General features: G+C 23.2%; 2 protein-coding genes across 4 annotated transcripts in view; both read left to right on the top strand.

Annotated features, from left to right (window-relative positions):
• LOC122500689 (neurocalcin homolog) overlaps positions 1 to 20,826 on the top strand; it is a 233,014-nt gene that overhangs the window by 17,828 nt on the left and 194,360 nt on the right. The window lies entirely within an intron of this gene.
• LOC122500687 (neuronal calcium sensor 2) overlaps positions 1 to 20,826 on the top strand; it is a 203,481-nt gene that overhangs the window by 17,461 nt on the left and 165,194 nt on the right. The window contains exon 2 of the mRNA XM_043609740.1: positions 13,953 to 14,000. Coding sequence (XP_043465675.1) covers positions 13,959 to 14,000 — 42 coding nt within the window. The 5' untranslated portion in view covers positions 13,953 to 13,958. The remainder of the gene's footprint in view (positions 1 to 13,952; positions 14,001 to 20,826) is intronic.

Here is a 20,826-nt window from a genome sequence, read left to right as displayed (position 1 = left end):
TTTACAAAATTTAATATAATTTTCTCTCCGTGTATTTTTCAAAAATTTGATTATTTTTATTTATATTTTTCAAAAATTCAATTATTTTTAAAAGATTTTACCAAATTTTAATTGTTTGAAAGTTTTTCACTTGTGTATAATTGAAAAACTATTAAGTTTTCAAGAATTGATTAAAAATTTTTTTTAAAAGATTAATTAAAAATTACTTTTTGTTTTTCTGTGAAGAATGTCTTTATTATAATTTTTTGAAAATATTATTTCTTAATAACTTAAGAAAAAAGAACATGGACAGTTGCAATTATTTCGAGAATTATTTAAAAAAATTGAGTTTTTGTATTTAAGTAATTAAATTCTAGAAGAAATTTCGGAAAATTATTTAAAAACAATTAATTTATAGATGAAGTTTCGTTGAAAATTACAGAAAATAATTGAATTTTAAAAGGATTACAGTTGTAATTTTCAGAAATTATTCAAATTTATAAATTTTACTCTTTTCCTGGAAATTTTCATATTTTTCTGATAAAAAGAATTTTGTCTGGCAAAATAATATTTTAATTTCAATAAATTGTCAGGGAAATCGGTAAATTTCACTGATTCAGATTTGGAGCTCACATGTAGATGGAAATTTAGCAGAATCGCGATTATTCGTTAATAAGCATTTTACTCTTCAAATAAATAAAATTACGCACATTGTAATTTTATTACATTTTTCATTATAAACAAAAAAGTAAAATGTTTGTGTTAATGTATAAAGTGAACTAAAAATTTGAAAAGAATAAGGTCAGTAGTGTTTTGTACAAAAAATCGATTTAAAGAAAGTACCAACGTTCATCCAAATTAGCAAACATACCTCTCGAACTTTTCGTGACTTTTGCGAGCGTTAGAGTCCACTTAATTGCATTTAAAATGTTGAATTTGATATTAAGGCTAGATAAACACGCTATCGAGTCAGATAAACGTGAGATGAAAAATAGGATTAATTTCCGGCAGAAGGTGAACATGTAACGTAGATCAACGTTAAATACACAAATATTTTCGTTTACTCGATCCCAATAATTATAGTGAAGAAAAAACTTGAGCTACTGTATCTTGTGTGTTGATCGAATAATCAATTAAATCATTTTCAATGTCGAATAAACAAAATTAAAACTTTATTATGAATTAATAATTACTTGAATAATAAAATTTGAAACTTTTTATAATTAAAATTGTTTATTGTTTTTCAATTAAAATCGTATTAAAATTAAAATTTTTGTAAATTTAATTGTATTAAGAAAATTGGATGAAGTTTCTATATTTATTAATTTAGATAATTTAATTATTTTTTTTAATAATAATTCTCTTAATTTTCTTTTTTTATGGACTTTAAACAAAATGTGGACACACTCTTAATTACTATTTTCATTGATATGTTCTAAAATATTTATATCCTACTTTATTGTCTTGTTTTAAATAATGTATTAGATAAGTAACAAATGAAATTTTCTTATTAATGTTGATTTGAAGAAATGTGATTCAAATTTGAAATTAGTGGCGCCATTGCTTGTTGGATTTTTGAACTAGCAGGGAGAATTTTACTTCTTTTTGCTACTGAGGATAAAGTAGAAGACTGTACAGATACCTTCGTTTTCATTCTCATATCGATAATATTTTTCAGTTTCTTGTCTTTAACTACAGGTGGTTTCAAATTATAGTTCTCTATTTATTAATTTTCTTATTTTTCTTCAGCATGACCTATAATTATTTTATGTATTTCCATAGTTTTTAAATCGTCAAAGTGTTCAATTAGTCTGGAAATTTCATTAGTTTTCAAAATTATTTTCAAAATTAGTTTTTATGAACAAACATGAATTTTTGTGTTAGGCTTTTTAAATAAATACAATAATTTTTATTAATTTTATTAATAATATTGTTTTAATTATTATTAATTTTATTAAATTATTATTTAATTTTCGACGACCTGATTTTTGTCGTTTAAAAAATAAATAAGTTTTTAAAAAAATTTTCGAAATTTTTTTTGAAGAATTGTTAGAATTGACATAATTATAAAATATGATGTAGTTATGTGTAGTTATCTCAAATTTGTATAAACATTTACAGCTGGGAAAATTTAATTTTATGCTCGAAAAGAAGATCTTGGTGGTTTTTGCATTAGTTGCATAAAAAAAGAATTAAAAAAAAAAAGAGTTCCTACCAAGGACATAAATATTAACGAGTGACACACATGCTTTCAACGCTCTCAGTCCCATGATGTAATTTAATTATTTTCGATTAATAACTTTCCACATTTTCCACGAAAGCAAGTTTTGAACTTAGTTGACATTGGAAAATAGATTTATGAAAATGCTCCCGACAAAATGGACTAAATTTTTAAATATCTTTTCATAAAAATGAATTTTTTATAATTTTGTTTTCTAATGACAGTTTCATTATCACTGAGAAAAATAGAGTTTGAAAAACTGGGAGTCAATATTGAAAAAACTGGACTCAGTCCAGTAAAAGTACATTCCCAGGTGCGATTTTTTGGTCGGCCCATAGTTGGGCCAACTTTTACAAAGTCGGTCCAACTTCTCGTGCCAGAGGTTGGGCCAACCATACAGATGATAACGGCGACTGTCTAATGGCGACGATGGTTGGCCCGACAACTCATAAGGAAGTTGGCCCAACTTACAATGCATATGTTGTGCCAACTATACATTTCAATGGTTGGTCCAAAGACTGACGCCAAAGTTGGCACAACTTTAGATGCGTAAGTTGGGCCAACCACAATTTTCAAAGTTTGGCCAACTTCAACAGCCAAAGGTAAAAAATTATTAAAAAACTACATTATTTAAACAATTAACACGTTATTATTAGCGGGAACATCAGATATAACCTTTACCTATTATTATTAAACACAATCTCATACATACATTTTCGAAAATATCTATCGCTCGCTGGGATCGAACCCCTAACCTAACGCACCGAAGACTTATACACTGACCACTACGCTACGCTCACATGGGAGTGCATAACGCAAAATGTATATTTAAGCTGCAACAGTCGGGCCAACCGTGGCCCAGAGTTCGGCCAACCAAGAAAAATCAAGTCAATTAAACTGCGTTTCACAAAGTTTTGCCCACCGTCGGGCCAACCGTGGCCCAAAGTTCGGCCGACCAAGAAAGTTTAAGTCAATGAAACTGCGTTTCTAGAGTTTTGCCAACCGTTGGGCCAACCGTGGCCCAGAGTTCGGCCAACCAAGAAAGTTTAAGTCATTTAAACCGCATTTGACAAAGTTTTGCCAATCGTTGGGCCAACCGTGGCCCAGAGTTTGGCCGACCAAAATGCTGGAAATGTTTATAAATGCAAAAGAAAATAGATTATTGGTTATATAATTATTAATAACAATGATAATTGTTAACTTTCAAATCATTTTTTTACAAAATAGACATACATTACTTAAATAGACATAAATTTGTCTAAAAAAAACAATTTAAAAAAAAAGACCAATGTTATCTATTTGTTAATTTAAATTGCTCTTTTTTAACAATTTAAATAAACTGTATTATGCATTATTATTTGTCAGGTGGTCAGACTAGACTAATTTAAATTGATTTCGATCTTGTGCAATGGAAAAATAAAAAATAAACAGAATTTTATACAAAAATATTTTAAATTGTTAACCTTGAGTAACAAAAAATTAAATAAACAATTAAAAATTCAAAAATCGGTTTAAAGAGATCTCTTAGAAATGTTATATCCCCTTTTCTTTTGAAAAATTCTGAAAGAACATGATTTTAACTATAACATATTTAAATTTTATTAAAATCCGTTAAATTGTTTCGGAAATATTCACATTTGAAAAAAATCTTATAAAAAAATTCAAAATGGCGTAACTTTTACAATTTTGAAAATTTTTAAAAATCCTTTGGTACACTTATTTTTGTTATCAAATATAACAACTTCACCAAATTACAGAATAATCCAAAGACCCCATGCAAATTGTAATTTTTCTGACGGAGTCTTACCCTTATATTATTATTTTTTTTAAAAGAGGACTATTTTTATTTACTAAAAAAATGTTTTTTATAAAAAGTATATTTTATACTACAGAAATTTTTTTGTCTGCAGAAATTTTCCATGTTTAATCCAATTCATATACACGTACAGTTGTATAACAGAACAGATATTGAAATTTCACGAGATATGTCTTTGTTTACGAGGCTAGCTTCAGAAAACATAAAGGTTTGTGAAATATTGTCGCGGATTTCAACTTTTTTGTAGAGAGCTGAACTCATCGTATAGATATTCACTGCGATAGAAATATAGAAATATATATAAATTTCTCGAGATTGGATGTAATCTATTATTTTACATACATATTTAATCATATTTATTGAAATGAATATTGAAGGAACTTTTGGAATTGAATTTTTAAAAAAGAGATGAATAATTTTTTATGATTTATTTAAAAAATATTTTTTACACTGTTGAGAATCTAAAAAGTGCATTAAGTAATTTTGGAACTTCTATATTCACTGATATATTATTCGAAAAAGAAGTCATTTCTGCGAATAGTTATAAAGTTGACGTTTATGATCAACGAATGAGAAAATGATTTAAATACTTTCCATAGGGAAAATAATTACGCAAACTTTTTTTGTTTATATGACTTTCTTTGCTAAATTGTACAGAGAAACTAAGAAATTAAAAGATTATATTAATGTATAATTTTACGATAACTTTTTATGAAAATTGGATAGAAAAATATTTTTTCTTTTAAATTTTTTAACAGAAATGTTGCGAATTTAAGCAAAGTGATTCATCTTAATTTTATGTGAACAAATTTCTAAGAAATTAACCTTTTTTATAGGACAGTTATTTGCTAAATTTATTTACTTTCTTTTCAAATTAAAACTTCTCTCTAAATTTGAATTAGTACAAATTTTTACTAATTTGGATTAGTAACTTACTTTTTGATTTTGAATTCGTAAATATTACTTATAAAATAATTTAAAAAGTCCCCTTTTTTTAATTTTAGCCCCTAAACGTACCCTATTTTGAATATTTCCCCTATTTTTTTCGTCGCAGAAAATCAATTATTTTCAATAATTTTTAAGTAATTCTGCAAAAGAATTCAATTATCTTGATAACCAACAAAATTCTCCCCATAAAATCAATTATTTTAAGGATTTTTAATGAAATTCTTTTCCAAGATTCAATTATTTTGATAAATATCAAAATTCTTCTCAAGAATTCAATTATTGTCGAAAATTTTAATCAAATTCTTGTCAAAATTTCAATTATTTAATCAAAATTTAATAAAATACTTTGCACGAATTCAATTATTTTTATACATTTTAATGAATATCTCGTCAAGAATTCAACTATTTTTATAAATAACAAAATTTTTCGCCAAAAATTCAATTATTTTAAAAAATTTAAATAAAATTCTTTGCAACATTTCAATTATTTTTAAAAGTTTTTCGCAATTCAATGTTTTTAAATGTTTACTATTTTCATAAAATTTATCAACAGATTTAATTATAGAAAAAACTTGTTAATACAATTCTACGAAAAGATTCAATTATTTTCATAAATAATAAAATTTTATTTACGAATTCAATTATTTTTAATTGAATCATCGCTGAATTTTAAATATTTTTAATACAATTTTAAATAAATTCCTTGAAAAATGTAATTATTATTAAAATTTTTATTAAAACTTGAGGAAAGAATTAGCATAAATTCTTCCCATAAAATCAATTATTTTAAGGAATTTTAATAAAATTCTTTTCCAAAATTCAATTATTTTGATAAATATCAATATTCATCACAAGAATTCAATTCTTTTGAAAAGTAATAAAATACTTTGCAGAAATTAAATTATTTTGAAAATTTTTTAAAAATTCTCGTCAAAAATTAAATTATCTTTATAAATGGATAGGGATATTCTTCTCAAGAATTAAATTATTGTCAAAAATTTTTTAAAAATTCTTCTCAACAAGTCAATTATTTTCAAAATTTTTAATAAAATTCTTCTCATGAATTCAATTGTTTTCAAAAATTATTATTTAAATTCTTCTCAGGAATTCAATTATTTTTTTAAAAATATAATAAAATTCTTTAAAAAGTTTTCAATTATTTTCAAAAATTGTTATAAAATTCTTTAATATAATAAATTTTATTCAAATTTTAATTAAAATCCTTAAAAGAAATTAAATATTTTGAAAAGTTGTTAATACAATTCTTCGTAAAAATTAAATTTTAAGTAACATTCAATATTATTTATTTTTGTATTAAAATAATTGATTTCTCGTAGAATTTAATTATTGTTTTTCGTACTTTTAACTAACAATTCTGTAGAATTAATTTTTTTTGAAAAAGTTTAATTGAATAATATTTGATGTTATTGATTTAAAGTAGAATTTTAGTTAAAAAATCTAGAAAATGTTAATTGAATTAAAATGATACAAATAATTTTGAAGAAATTACAGTAACAATATTCTTATAATAATAAAATAATGTTTTTGTCACTCAGCCATCTTTAATTATTATTATAAAACATAAAGAAATGAATTACTCCATTTCTTAGTGAATGTCTTTGTAATGTCTTAGTGATCCATTTCTTTATGTTTTATAATAATATTCTTATGAGTTGTTCAATTTGAAAAGATTCGAATTTGAAATTTTTGAACATTTTAATTCCAATGAAAAAAAAATGATTAAATATTTATTTTAAATAAAACTATTGATGTTTTCGAATAATTTTACTTTTGAATAAATTTTTAAATAAATTTAATAAAACATTTATTTTAATGTTGAAAGCCCTTAAAAAATTGCACAAGGATTCAAGTCGGGAAAGCAGTGAAGAATTAAATTTTGAATATTTTCCCATTTTTCTTATATAAAAGCTGACGGTACATTTTTTTTATTTTCGCCTTTTACATTTGTTTAATAGTTCTACTCGACGTTTTAAAATAATTTATTTGCTGTGAGGATTTTACGAGGCTATTTTGTGCGCGCACATTCACTATTTCCTCTAAGCGACGCGGCATCTAAGAAGCTTTTTCAATTCCGTCCCACTGTTTCTTCTTTCTTTAAATAGCCTTTTTACGCTTTTTAGAACATTTCAACGTTGCAATTAAATAATCGATGAATATTCAGATATTTAAATAAATTACTCATTTGGTAAACGTTCTTCTTTCGTACAAAATATTAAATATACTTTATTGTAATTTTATAAATTATTATACCAGCAATTTTTAAAGAATTCTTTGGTATCAATCTAAAAATCGAGAAATTATATCTTGTAGTGTGCAATTAAAAAAAATATTGGTCTCATTCCTCAGTGCATTTAACCGTTGATTGAAGTAGTTTAATATACAAATCAACTATGTGGGATATTAATTATTCAATTACAAGTACGTATGGAGCACTTTGTCGTTGGTTTCATTTGAATGCCCCTTCCCAATCTATCTTTCCTTCATGAAATCGATATCAGAGCTTAATTAACGAACCTAATTTAAACTTGCCTAGAACTTAATTGAGACAAATTAAATTTCAGTTTTATGTCATTAAATTAATCCCATATTTAAGCAAATCTGTAAAAATACGAAATGTGACACTAAATTTTTAGTTTCGCAAGTCTCATTTAACTTTAAACGTAATAAAAAAACTTCTTTTTTATTCATTGACTTCTTATACTTGAAAGTTTCATCAGTGAAATTACACACTGATTCAGTCTTAGTGAAGAAAATAAATTTCAAATTAAGATAAATTTTACTCTCTCGGGGATGAGAGGAAAAATTGTTAAGAATACATTTTTCAAATTGGATTATTTTATTCTTTCGCTGTTATCTCGAAAAGAAAAATTTACAATGCTTTGAATTTATTTTATGTGAAATTATGGAATTGAAATTTTTTTTTAAGTTGACATAGAAATGAGCGATTTTTCTTTTGTTGGATGTGTATAACATTTTATGAGCACACTCGACCACACCTTTTTTTTCTATACAGAAACTAGACTAGATACAGAGAATATCCGGACGAGTATCCGGATCGTGTACGTGCATGCACTGCGGAGTTAGCTATTGCCTACAAATGCGCCTGTAGCATTCTCTCAGAGGGAATTCCGCCCTTGGTAATTATTACGAACTCACCACAATTAGAAAGGGTTGCCTATTCGCCGCAGGATAGATTAAGCACGCACGCCAAAAACCCTGACCCTTATTTTTAACGCAATTCTTCTTCATCCCGTGTCATTTCCTCTCATTTATTTTTTCACCAAAAATAACAAGATTACAGGTTATCTACTTTATAGATATTGTGTTTTTTTCCTATTTTCTCCTATATATATTTGTTTGCGTGACTTGAAAATAACAATGTGGAAAACTGTTCTATTATTTTTGGAAAACTATTTATTCTGGGTAAGAAAAATTAGTTTGTCGAAAGTAAATCTTGTGTAATTTATCTCAATAAGAGGAAAACTGCTAATAACTTAATTTATATTTTTATTTTTTTTAAACAAAATTTAGAATTTTTTTTTTTTGAATTCTCAGCTTTTGGACTCATCTACTAAAACCTATTATTTACTACTTTTTTACGTTCTGATACTATTTGGGTACTTTTTTTAGATTTCAGCCACTAAAAGCTACTATTTCTGTTTTTTTGAAATTGTCTACTACTTTAAATTTGCTAATACTAGAAATCAAAAAACTCTTCTCGAGAATTATAATCAAATTCTTTAAAACGATACAATTATTTTCAAAAAATATTCAAAATTCAATTATATTTAATATCTAGTACTTTCATAGAATTTCGCAAAAGAATTTAATTATTAAAAAAAATTGATAAAATTCATCCAGAATTCAATTATTTTCATTTAAATAATAAAATTTCCACATGAATTTAATTAATTTAGAATTGCATTTTTGAAAAAGTTTCGAAAAAACCAATTATTTAACAAAATTTTTATACAATTCTTCACAATAATTCAATTACTGACTTTCACTAATAATAACATTTTTCATGGAAATTCAATTTTTTAAAAAATTTTTGATAAAATTCTAAGCAAGAATTCAATTATTTTCATAAATAATACAATACATCGAAGAATATTAATTATTTTTAAAGTTATTTTTAATTAATTAATCGAAATTTCAATTATTTTCACAAGAATTCAATTATTTAAAATAAAATTTTCATAATATTTATTAAATATCGAAAAAATTAATTATTTGAATCAATGTTTATAAAATTCTTATGAAGAATTCAATTATTTTCAAAAATAACAAAATTTTTCACAGAAATTCAATTCTTTTTAAACGTTTTAATACAATTTTTCCAAATAATTCAATTATTTTCATAAATAATAAAATTCTTCTCTGGAATTCAATTATTTTTGAAAATTTTAATAAAATTATTTGCAACAATTCAATTATTTTCATAAATAATAAAATTCGTCGCGCAGGATCTCAATTATTTTTAATACAATTTTACAGCAATTGCTCGAAAAATGTAATTATTCTCAAAAATAAAATTTCAATTTCTCGAAAAAATCAATTATTTAATAGAATGTTTTTTTTTTATATTCTTTGGAAGAATTCAATTATATTTACAAAAATTAATATATTGAACGAACTTACCTAAAGTGTTCAATAATAATTATGCAAACTTAGAATTTTTCACAGGAATTCAATTGTTTTCAAATATTTTAATAAATTTGTTAGATAGAAATCAATTACTTAAAAAAATTCTAATAAAATCGTTCGTAAGAATTCAATTCTTTTCATAAACAATAGAAATTTCTCAGGAATCCAATTATTTAAACAATTTTATAAAATTTTTTGTAACAATTCAATTATTTTCATAAATAATAGAATTCTTCTCAGGAATTCAATTATTTTTGAAAATTTTAATAAAATTCATTGCAAGAATTCAATTATTGTCATAAATAATAAAATTCATCGCAGAATTTCAATTGTTTTTAATACAATTTTACAAGAATTGTTCAAAAAATGTAATTATTCTTAAAAATTTAATTTCAATTTCTCGAAAAAATCAATTATATCAAAAATTTTTATTTAAATAATTCAATTATTTTTTTAGATTTTAATAAAGTTTTCCTTAAGAATACAATTTTGTCGATAAGTAACAAAATTATTTCCGAAAATTCAATTATTTTGAGGCATTTTAATAAAATTCTTTGCAAAATTCAATTATTTTCATAAGTAACAATATTCATCACAAGAATTCAATTATTTTTAAAAGTAATAAATTTTTTCAGGGAAATTCAATTATTTTAAAAAATTCTAATAAAATCGTTCGTAAGAATTCAATTCTTTTCATGAATAATAAAAATTTCTCAAGAATTCAATTATTTAAAAATTTTTACAAACTTTTTTGCAAGAATTAAATTATTTTTAATAGATATTTAAATTCTTTCGTAAGAAAGTTAAAAAGTAAATATTTTTGCTGAAAATTAGGAAAGAGTTAGGAAAATAAAATAAAGAATGAAATTTTAATCAGTTTTGTAAAGTATCTAAAAAGAGTTTTTTTGGTCGTAGAATTTAATTTTTCAATAGATACTTTTTTACTGCTTTTTTTTAGTTTGAAAGCTACTTTTTGAAAATTAATTCTCGAGTGCGAAGTCTGAATTCTAGAAATTTAGTATGTTTTTAGTATTTTTTATAACATTCCTTAACTTTTCCCTAACTAGGAACATCTACTTTATAAATAAATAAATAAACGCTGAAATAGTGTTAGATTAATTAAAAAAGTATTTACTTTAACTACTTTTTATTTTACTGCCCAACTTTACTGAAAAAAATTCCCTCTAAAAATTCAACTACTCTGTTGAATTTTTTGCAGTGTACATTTTGAAATATTTGTTTTTCATCTGAGGCGTGTAAATAAGACACTTTTACAAAGAGACGTTTGTAAGTGTCTCAGTATTTTCATTTAAGACATTTTTAGAAGAAACTTGTTTTTGTACTGAAAATAGTAATTAAATTTTCATCAATTATCTCTTGCGATGAAAAGAATTTTTTTTCTTTTTTTTTGGAAATTAAAGAATGGCGAATATAAAATATAAAGTTTCTCGCAAAAATTATGCTCAGTCAGAATAAGTTTCCTTCCATTGAAATTCTTACAAAGATCTTATATTCTCTTATTACTCTTGTGGGCAGGTGAAAAGAGGATGAAATATGGTAGGATGTGGTATTATTAGATAGTGCATTGACCACCCACCTTCGTGACCTCTTTCGTCTGCTAAACTCGACCTGATCTGCAGGTGCATTTTTAAATCCTTCCTTTTTTTCTTTAAGATATTCAGCAATATTATTTGACATTAGGAAATTAGGATCAATATATTCGACAATAGAAATGTAATTAAATGTTTGAAAATAGAATAACTACAACAGGTAATTACTGTATAAAGAAAAAGAGTGTGCTTTCGATTATCAACTTAATGTATCAAATAATATTTGTTCAAACTAATTTTTTTCGATCTAAAAAAAATAGGTCCGTAAATTTGTTTCAAGTCCGTAAAAGTAAGTTTTTTTTTAAAAAGCGTCCGTAAAGTCCGTAATTTGATTAAAAAAGGACAAAAAGTTCGTAAATTGAACAATATAATTTGAAAAATATTAGAGAAATAACAAGTGATTGCAAAATTCAATTATTTTCAAAAGTAATAAAATTCATAGCATAAATTCAATTATGTTCAAAAATTTTTAAAAATTCCAATTATTCTTAAAAATAATAAAATTCTTCTCCGAAATTCAATTATTTTCAAAAATTTTAATAAAATTCTTTGCAAAATTTCAATTATTTTCAAAAATTTTTCTCAATTTACTGATTTTCAATATCTATCTATTATTTTAATAAAATAATAAAAATTTCACAGAAATTCAATTATTTACAAATTTTTTATAAATTTCTTCGCAATATAATTCAATTATTTTTTGTATTTAAAAAATTGAATTCCATTAGAATTTTCTAATAAAAATTGATTTAAAAATGAATTGCAGTTAAAAACAAATGAATTTTAATAACATTTTCCAATGGAATTCAATTATTCAAAAGTATTTTAATAAAATTCTACGCAAATATTTAATTACTTTCATTATAATAATAAAAATCTTATAGAAATTGAATAATTTACAAATTTTTTATAAAAATTTTTAAGCAATAATTCAATTATTTTCATAAATAATAAAACTCATCGCAAAATTTCAATTATTTTTAATACAATTTTAACCAAATTTCTCGAGAATCGAAATTATTCTTAAAAATTTTATTGAAATCCTTCGCAGAAATTCAATTATGTTCAAAAATTTTAAAAACTTCTCAAAATTTTAATTATGTTTGTAAATAATAAAACTCTTCTTCGAAATTCAATTATTTATAAAAATTTTAATGGAAATTCTTGGTAAAATTTTCTTCAATTCAATAAATATACAATAAATTATTTTTTGTATTTAAATAATTAAATTCTAGTAAAATTTTCTAATAAAAATTGATTTAAAAATGAATTTCAATTAAAAACAAATGAAATTGAAAATTCTTAAAAAACTGTTTCAAAAATAATGGATTTATAAGAAAATTTTAATTAACACTAAAAAAAAATTTAATTTTGGAGAAGTTACAAATTATTGTCGAAATTCAATTGTTTTCAAGAGTAATAAAATCTTTCGCAGGAATTTAATTATGTTAAAAATAGTCAAATTTTTCTTAGAAATTCAATATTATTTTCATAAATAATGAAACTCAATGCAGAATTTCAATTATTTTTAATACAATTTTATTGGAATTCCTCGAAAATTTCGAAATTCTTCGTCGAAAAAATTCAATTATTTTTAGAAATTTTGAAAAAAATTTTCATAAAAAATCAATTTAAAGAAATATTCAATTATTTAATAAATTATTTATTTTTGTATTTAAATAATTAAATCTCATAGAATTTTCTAATAAAAATTGATTTAAAAATGAATTTGACTTAAAATTTTAGATTTTATTATTAAATATATTAAAATGTGTGAATTTTTTAGAAATAATTGAATTTTGAAAAAGTTTCGTTTTAAAATCTTTGAAACTAAAGAAAAATTAATTTTATAGAAATTACAAATTATTGCAGAAATTCAATTATTTTCAAGAGTAATAAAATTCTTTTGCAGAAATTTAATTATGTTTAAAAATAATTAAATTCTTCTTTGGGATTCAATTATTTTCATCAAATTTTTCGAAAATTGTAATTATTCTTAAAAATTTTATTAAAATTCCTCAAAAGATTTAAATTATTTAAAAATTTTTTGATAAAATTCTTTATGAGAATTTGAATTTTAAGAAATATTCAGGTTGAATAAATTATTTATCTTTGTATTTAAATAATTGAATTCTAGTAGAATTTTCTAATAAAAATTGGTTTAAAAATTAATTTCAGTTGAAATTTTAGTAAAAAATTCTTAAAAATAATAATTGAATTGAAATGATGAAAAAAATGTTGAAGAAGTACAATATTCTTATAATTTAAAATATAAAGATTTTATCAATTTGCCATTTTTAATTATTATAAAACATGAAGATTTCTTATTTGACTCGGAAAGGTTATATTTTTGTCAGTAATAATTGGTCCGTAATTTCTTATTTTTGGTCCATAAAGTCCGTATTTTGAAATATTTTAACTGGTTCGAGACCTACCAGTTACTAAGTTAAATGAATTAAATATTTTTAAATGATATAAACAATATTTTTGCCTAAAATTTGTCATAGAAATCAAATGTAAAATTCAATTACACAATAATATAAAGTTGAAATTAAAAATTACTAAATTTTAGTATAATTCATGTGGAAATTTTATAGAATCATTCTAGTGAAATTCTGTAGAAAATGTGATAGAAACTATTAAATTTGAATTCAGTATTTTTAAATTTACCTCTATAATCATATTAAAACCGTAAATACTCTTTTTTCAGCCACAAATGCCGCCGCAAAGGGATGGAACTTTTAATGCGCCCAGTTTGGTGAGTCCATTTACATTTTTTTAATGATTATTTTCCTTTTTCCAACATAGAGAGCTACTACTCTATAAATTTTTATTCACGTAAATCGATACAAAGCTTCTTGTATGTAAATTTACTGTTTTCTCAAGAGGATATTAAAGGTGTATATATACATATTTAGTATTTATAAAGTAACATTTGACATGCCATTAACTTATAAATGAAGGATTGAAATAGTCCGTGAAGGAAATATTTGTATTAAATAATAAGTAGTATTAGTTGTGTGCTTATTTACTGTATAAATTGTAAAGACTATTTATTATAGTTAACGAAGTTTCTTTGCTTCGAGAATAAATCGAAACCCCAGAGAGGCAAATTAATGGCCACCTTTGATTTAACGTTGTTCTTCACTTAGCCGGAGAAATGAGAGAATTAAACTTACGCTTTGAAAACTGACTTTTGTGGAGCTTCTGAGAAACTCCATAGTATCATTCACTATTAATATGAATTAGATTGTGTATAGCAGAAAGACAGCTTTTAGAAAGTTTTTGAATATTTAATAACTATTTTTTTTATTAATTCTCGTTTTTCCATTTCTTGTCATTTAAAAATTAAAATTTTATTTGTATATTTTTAACATTTTCAAATAATAATATAGTTTAAATAAATATAATTCTTTTTGATATTTCGAGTGAAATTTATCTTTCCCTTTGCGCTTGTGAAGAGCAAGTAGTAACAGTATTATATGTCAGACAGTAGTACTACTTTGTAACGTATCATCCATTTCACGTTTAGTGCAATATGTTTCTTATCTTTACAATTTCTCTGCTATAAAATTCTGTAGCTACAACTATATGAACTGTCTCAATGAAATAGTTTATAAACTCAAAATATAAAAAAAAATTTAGTTTGAAATTAAGTGTTTTGTTTTTGTGATGTTTCCACACGGAACTAATTTTGGTGTTCCCAGGATTTGGAGACAACATATGCCCATTATTTTAGCGTATCTGATGCACGGAATAGGTTAAAGTAGCAAAGTGCTACATGCGGAGAGGAAAAAGTCAAATATATTTGCTTACATTTAGCTATACCATTGTCCAATCCAATTCCTGTTTTCTGAATCTAAAAAAGCGATAAGTGTACCATTTAATTTTGAACGTTCAAATGAAGGTAATTTATTTATTTATTTTTAAAATTTAAATTCTATTACAATAATTTTGCGTCAGTCACGTAATGAAAATATTAATCTTCATATTCTTTCATTTTGCCACTGTGAAAAAATAAGTACCAATTTAGAATTAATTTCGAGTATTAAATCATCATTTGGATCCATTTTAAAATCGATCAGCTCTAATTTAGTATTTTCTTTTTACAATTATTCCACATTCGAAGTTAGTTATCAGGGTAGCGATATGTTATAGTAAAGTCAGGGAAATGCCAGGAAAACAAAATTTTTGACAGGAAAAAAAATTTTTTTTTAGAGAAATTGAGAAAATTGAGACTTTTTTTGACTTTTCTTCCAAATATTGCAACAAAATACCATATTTTTTTTAGTATAAAAAGCAACTTCTTTCGATTTTTATAGTGCGAAAAATAACTATGAACAAATCTTTCAAAAATTATTTTTGTATCATTTTTGTAAGATAATTAAATTTTTCAAATATTCCTATAATTAAAAAATGTTTGAATAATTGAAATTTTGTAAAATTCAATTGAAAATAATTGATTATTTCATGAATTTTTTATTTGAATTTTTGAAATTCAGCTTTTGGAGAATTTTAATTGTAAAAATTTTGTAAATAATTGAATTATTAAAAATGTTAATGAAAAATCTTAAAATGTTAATTTAAATATGAAAAATAATGGAAATTGCTTCTAATTTTTTAAAATTCAATATTTTCAGTATTTTCAATTACATATTTTCGAAAAATCAAATACTTTTCCGATTTATTTTCAAAAATTGCGACTTTTTCTCATTTTCTTCGAAATATTGCAACAAAATTCCACATTTTTTTTTGGTACAAAATGCAACTTATTTCGATTTTTATACTGCGAAAAATAACTACATAAACAAATTTTTCAAAAATTATTTTTAAATCATTTTTTAAGATAGTTACATTTTTCAAATATATCTAAAATAAAAATCTTTTTGAATAATTGAAATTTTTTAGAATTTAAATGAAAATAATTTTTTTTTACCATTTTGTTAAAACTTTTGAAAATCAACTGTTGAAGAATTTTAATGGAAAATTTTAAAAACAATTGAATTATCAAGAATGTTCATAAAAAATCTTTAAATGTAAATTTTAAAAAGAAAATTAATCAAAATTAGCTTCTAATTTTTTAAAACTTAATATCAAATTATTCAAATATCGATATATTGATCGATATCTTCATGTTTTATAGTTATGAAAATATTTAATTTATACTTTTAAGAATTTAAATTATTTTTAATACAATTTTAATCGAATTCCTCGATAAATTTAATTATTATTAAAACTTTTATTAAAATTCGTCAAACGAATTTAATTATTTAAAAATTTGTTGATAAGATTCTTTATGAGAATTCAATTTTAAAAAACATTCAATTATTCAATAAACTATTTATTTTTGCATTTAAATAATTGAATTCTAGTAGAATTTTCTAATAAAAATTGATTTAAAAATTAATTTCAATTAAAAACAAAATGAAATTGAAAATTCTCCAAAAACTTTTTCAAAAATTAATCAAAATAACGGATTAAAAATTGTTAAAGAACTTTTTTTTAAAAATAATTGATTTAAAGAAAAATTTTTGTGAAAAATTCTTAAAAATAATAATTGAATTGAAATGATGAAAAAAATGTTGAAGAAGTACAATTTAAACTTTTGAAAATCAACTGTTGAAGAATTTTAATGGCAAATTTTAAAAATAATTGAATTATCAAGAATGTTGATAAAAAATCTTTAAATGTAAATTTAAAAAAGAAAATTAATCAAAATTAGCTTCTAATTTTTTAAAACTTAATATTTTTATTATTTTCAATTACATATTTTCGAAAATTCAAATACATACAAAAAATAATTTTAACATTTTAGAATTATTTTTAACATTTTGGAGAAATCATGGTCGTTTTTTTAATTAAAATTCTTCAAAAACTTCATTATTTTTATTTATTTTTTTCAAAAGTTCAATTATTTAAAAAAAGATTTTACCAAATTTTAATTGTTTGGAAGATTTTCAATTGTATATAATTAAAAAACAATAATCTTTCAAGAATTACTTAAAAATATTTTTAAGAAATTAATTGTAAGAATTTCTTCATTATAATTTTTTGATAATATTATATCTTAATAATTTATTAAAAAAACAAGGACAGTTATAATTATTATAAAAAATTGAGTTTTTGTATTTAAATAATTGAATTCGAGAAGAAATTTCGAAAAATTATTTAAAATAATTGATTTAGAGTAAAAGTTTAGGTGAAAGTTGTAGAAAATAATTAAATTCAGGAAAAGTTATAATTGTAATTTGTAGAAATTATCATTAAAATTCATAAATTTTACTGTTTTCCTGGAACCTTTCATATTTTTCTGTAAAGACATTTGTCAGGGATGATAACTTTAATTTCAGTAAATTTTCAGGAAACTGTCAGGGAAATTAGTGATTCGATTGACTTTTCGCTTTAAAATAAGTAAATTTTGCTAATAAAAATAGTAATTTCTGCTAATTTAGTAAAATTTACGAATTAAAAATCAAAAAGTCTGTCACTAATATAAATTAGTAAACTTTTCTATAAATTTTTAATATTTTACAATACAAATAGATACAATGGATTGTTTAATAAAAAATTATTATTATTATTTTTATTATTATTATTGTTATTAGAAAGTATAAAATATAATAAAAAATGGTAATGAAAGATAATTATAAATTATTGTTACAGTAATAGCGCCTCTTGCAGGAGTAAAACAATTAAAAATTAGTTATCCATACATAATAGAAAACTCATTTTTCTCTTGCACTCACCAGTCTGTCAAAACTTTACAGGCGTTATCCTGCCCTTTAAACATTTTTATTCTTGTTCTCAACTTCTGTTATCCACGAAAGAAACCATAAACTAACTTTTACTATTTACAAAGTAAAACTCAAACTGTCTATAGAATTTCTGCAAATATTTTTTGTCAACTATTTTTTTACTACTTCCGGAAGTAAATTTTACTACGTCCGAGATAAATTTGATCAAAATTTGATAAAATGTTACTAAAATTTTCATCATCTCACGCTGTAAAATTTACTTTGGATATAATATAAAATTTTTCGCACACAGAAATATTCTAGGTATAGATAGGAGTTTCGAGTTTTCTATGAAAATAGTAAAAGTTATTTTATTATGCTTTATTCAGTGTATATAGGTAAAAGAAAGAAAGTTGATTTGAATGAGAATGTTTATTTTCAATTTACAATTTTAAAATTACTATTGACACGATTCTCCCTCTGTGTTCTATCTTGCATTGAATTGAATTTGCAATAGATCAAAGGCGCGCAGACTATTTCTTTTCTGTTAAAAAATTTGCTTAATCTGTTGGAAACCTTTTTGAGAATATAAATCCTTTAAGTGTTTTAAATATTTTACGATACTCGCTTTTTTTAGAGGGTGAATAATTTATTTAAATACATTGATTTCGAATTGGAATAAATTAGTTTAAAGAGTACGCTTTCCAAACAATGGCGATATATAAAAGCGTTTTTTTGAAAAGATGAATTTTTTTTTTAAAAAACGATATTTTTTCGCGGAATGTTATTTTTTAAAAGTGATAAAACTGTTTTCTAGTGTTAGATTTAAAAAGGTTTGTATTTAAAAGTACGTATTTTACGGACCAAAAATGAAAAATTACGGACCAATTACCTACTGACAAAAATATAACCAATCCGAGTCAAATAAGAGAACATTTTACTTAAAACTATAAATTAAATTTTCCATAACTATAAAACATAAAGATGTCGACATCTTCCTTGTTTTTTTTATAAATTATTAAGATATAATATTATCAAAAAATTATAATGAAGATATTCTTACAATTAATTTTTTAAAAATATTTTTAAGTAATTCTTGAAAGATTATTCTTTTTTAATTATATACAATTGAAAATCTTCCAAACAATTGAAATTTGGTAAAATCTTTTTTTAAATAATTGAACTTTTGAAAAAAATAAATAAAAATAATGAAGTTTTTGAATTTTTGATATTTGATATTAATGATTAATATATTATTATATATTATATATATTATTATTATATATTAATGATCAAATTCTTCAATTAAATATATATTAGAAAATAAAAACTAGAAATAATTTCAAAAAAAAAAAAAAAAATAGAATGATTCCACAGAATGATTCCAGTGAAATTCTAAAGAACTTTTTCAGCTTGATAGTCGAGTAGTTGGAAAATAAAACATTATATCATGTAGGTCGAAAATTAGTGAAATATACAAGGGATATAAAAATATAAGTATAGAATTTTTACAACGGTTTTGTGATAGGCCTGGAGCGAAATGCCACTCGGAATATTACTTGTGTCACGCAGCGGTGATATGTTTTACACTCAATGTTTTTCGCTTGCGCAAAAGCTCTCTTTTTCTTTTTCTTTAGCCTTTCTCCCCTCCTCCATCATTCATATCTTGTCCCGTTTTTGGTTTTGTTCTGATCTCTTCGCTCCTTTTTCTTGATTCATAGTCTATGGGCTGCCTCGAGCTTGGCGCTTTTTTTGCAGGCTGTATGTATGGAGTCTTAAAATTGGAGTCACAAGGCTAGGCAGGTAGATAGGTCTTGAGCCAGGTGGCCTGGATGGCAGATCGATAGCACAGCTTTACCCAGCTTTACCCCTCAAGTACACCGACTGTGAACTGCTGCCGCCAGTTTTCACGGCGCGGTCGCAACGGCATACGCAACGTATATCAAATCAAACTCTCACTTTTATCTTTCAACTATTTTTCTTCTTCTTATTCTTATACTTTAAAGATTCATATGCGACCTCTTGGTTTTTAAATCTTTACTTTTTTGCTGGAATTTTCTTTCTTTTTGCAAGCATTTTTTTTGCAAGATATTTTATCCTCTTTTTCTAATTAATTGTTGTTGGTATAAAGTATCGCTTTACTGCTCCAAAGGTATTTTTGGTTTAGATAAAAATTTATTCAATATAAGTAAGACGTTGTTTTTACTCTATTTTTATGGGTCAAAGGAAAGAACAACAAGAGCAGCTCCTCAAACTTTAATTGTTCGAATAACTTCAGATAACTTTTTTGCGGAAAAAGACGTTTTACTATGCTCTGTGCACACTATGCACTTTAATTGTAAAACTTTCTTAATGAGGGTTACCATCTTCGGATATTTATTACTATATGTGAACGTGCTCTGAAGAAAGGGTCCTGGCAGCAGAATATTACAGGTTATCTTTATGATAGTTTGATTAAACTTTCGGTTTTAATTTCGTAAAATCAAAAATAATTTTTTTTAAACATTGTGAGGCCTTAATGGAAACAAGAGGTGAATTAAAAAGGAAGCTTTAATCAAAACTATCATAAACATAACTTGTTTGTTTGTTTTTTTTTTGGTAAAATTTTAGTTAAATAAGTTTTTTGTAAAAGAATTAATATGTTAAATTTATGTTGAATAAAATTTCGAGAATATTCATGCTATTTTACAAGTTTAATTAAAAAAGTTAACCACTACGGTTTTTAACATCTTGCGGTAATAAGATAACAGTCCGATGAAATTTAGACCTAAAAATTAGAATTCTTTCGTAAAGTAAGGTACAATCCTCTGGCATTATAATTGCTCTGGCGCGTCAGGTTTTCCAAATTGG

This window comes from Leptopilina heterotoma, unplaced genomic scaffold (genome assembly GCF_015476425.1).
Source record: "Leptopilina heterotoma isolate Lh14 unplaced genomic scaffold, ASM1547642v1 Lhet_19, whole genome shotgun sequence".
Lineage (NCBI taxonomy): Eukaryota > Metazoa > Arthropoda > Insecta > Hymenoptera > Figitidae > Leptopilina > Leptopilina heterotoma.
This window is presented reverse-complemented; position numbering and strand designations above follow the sequence as displayed.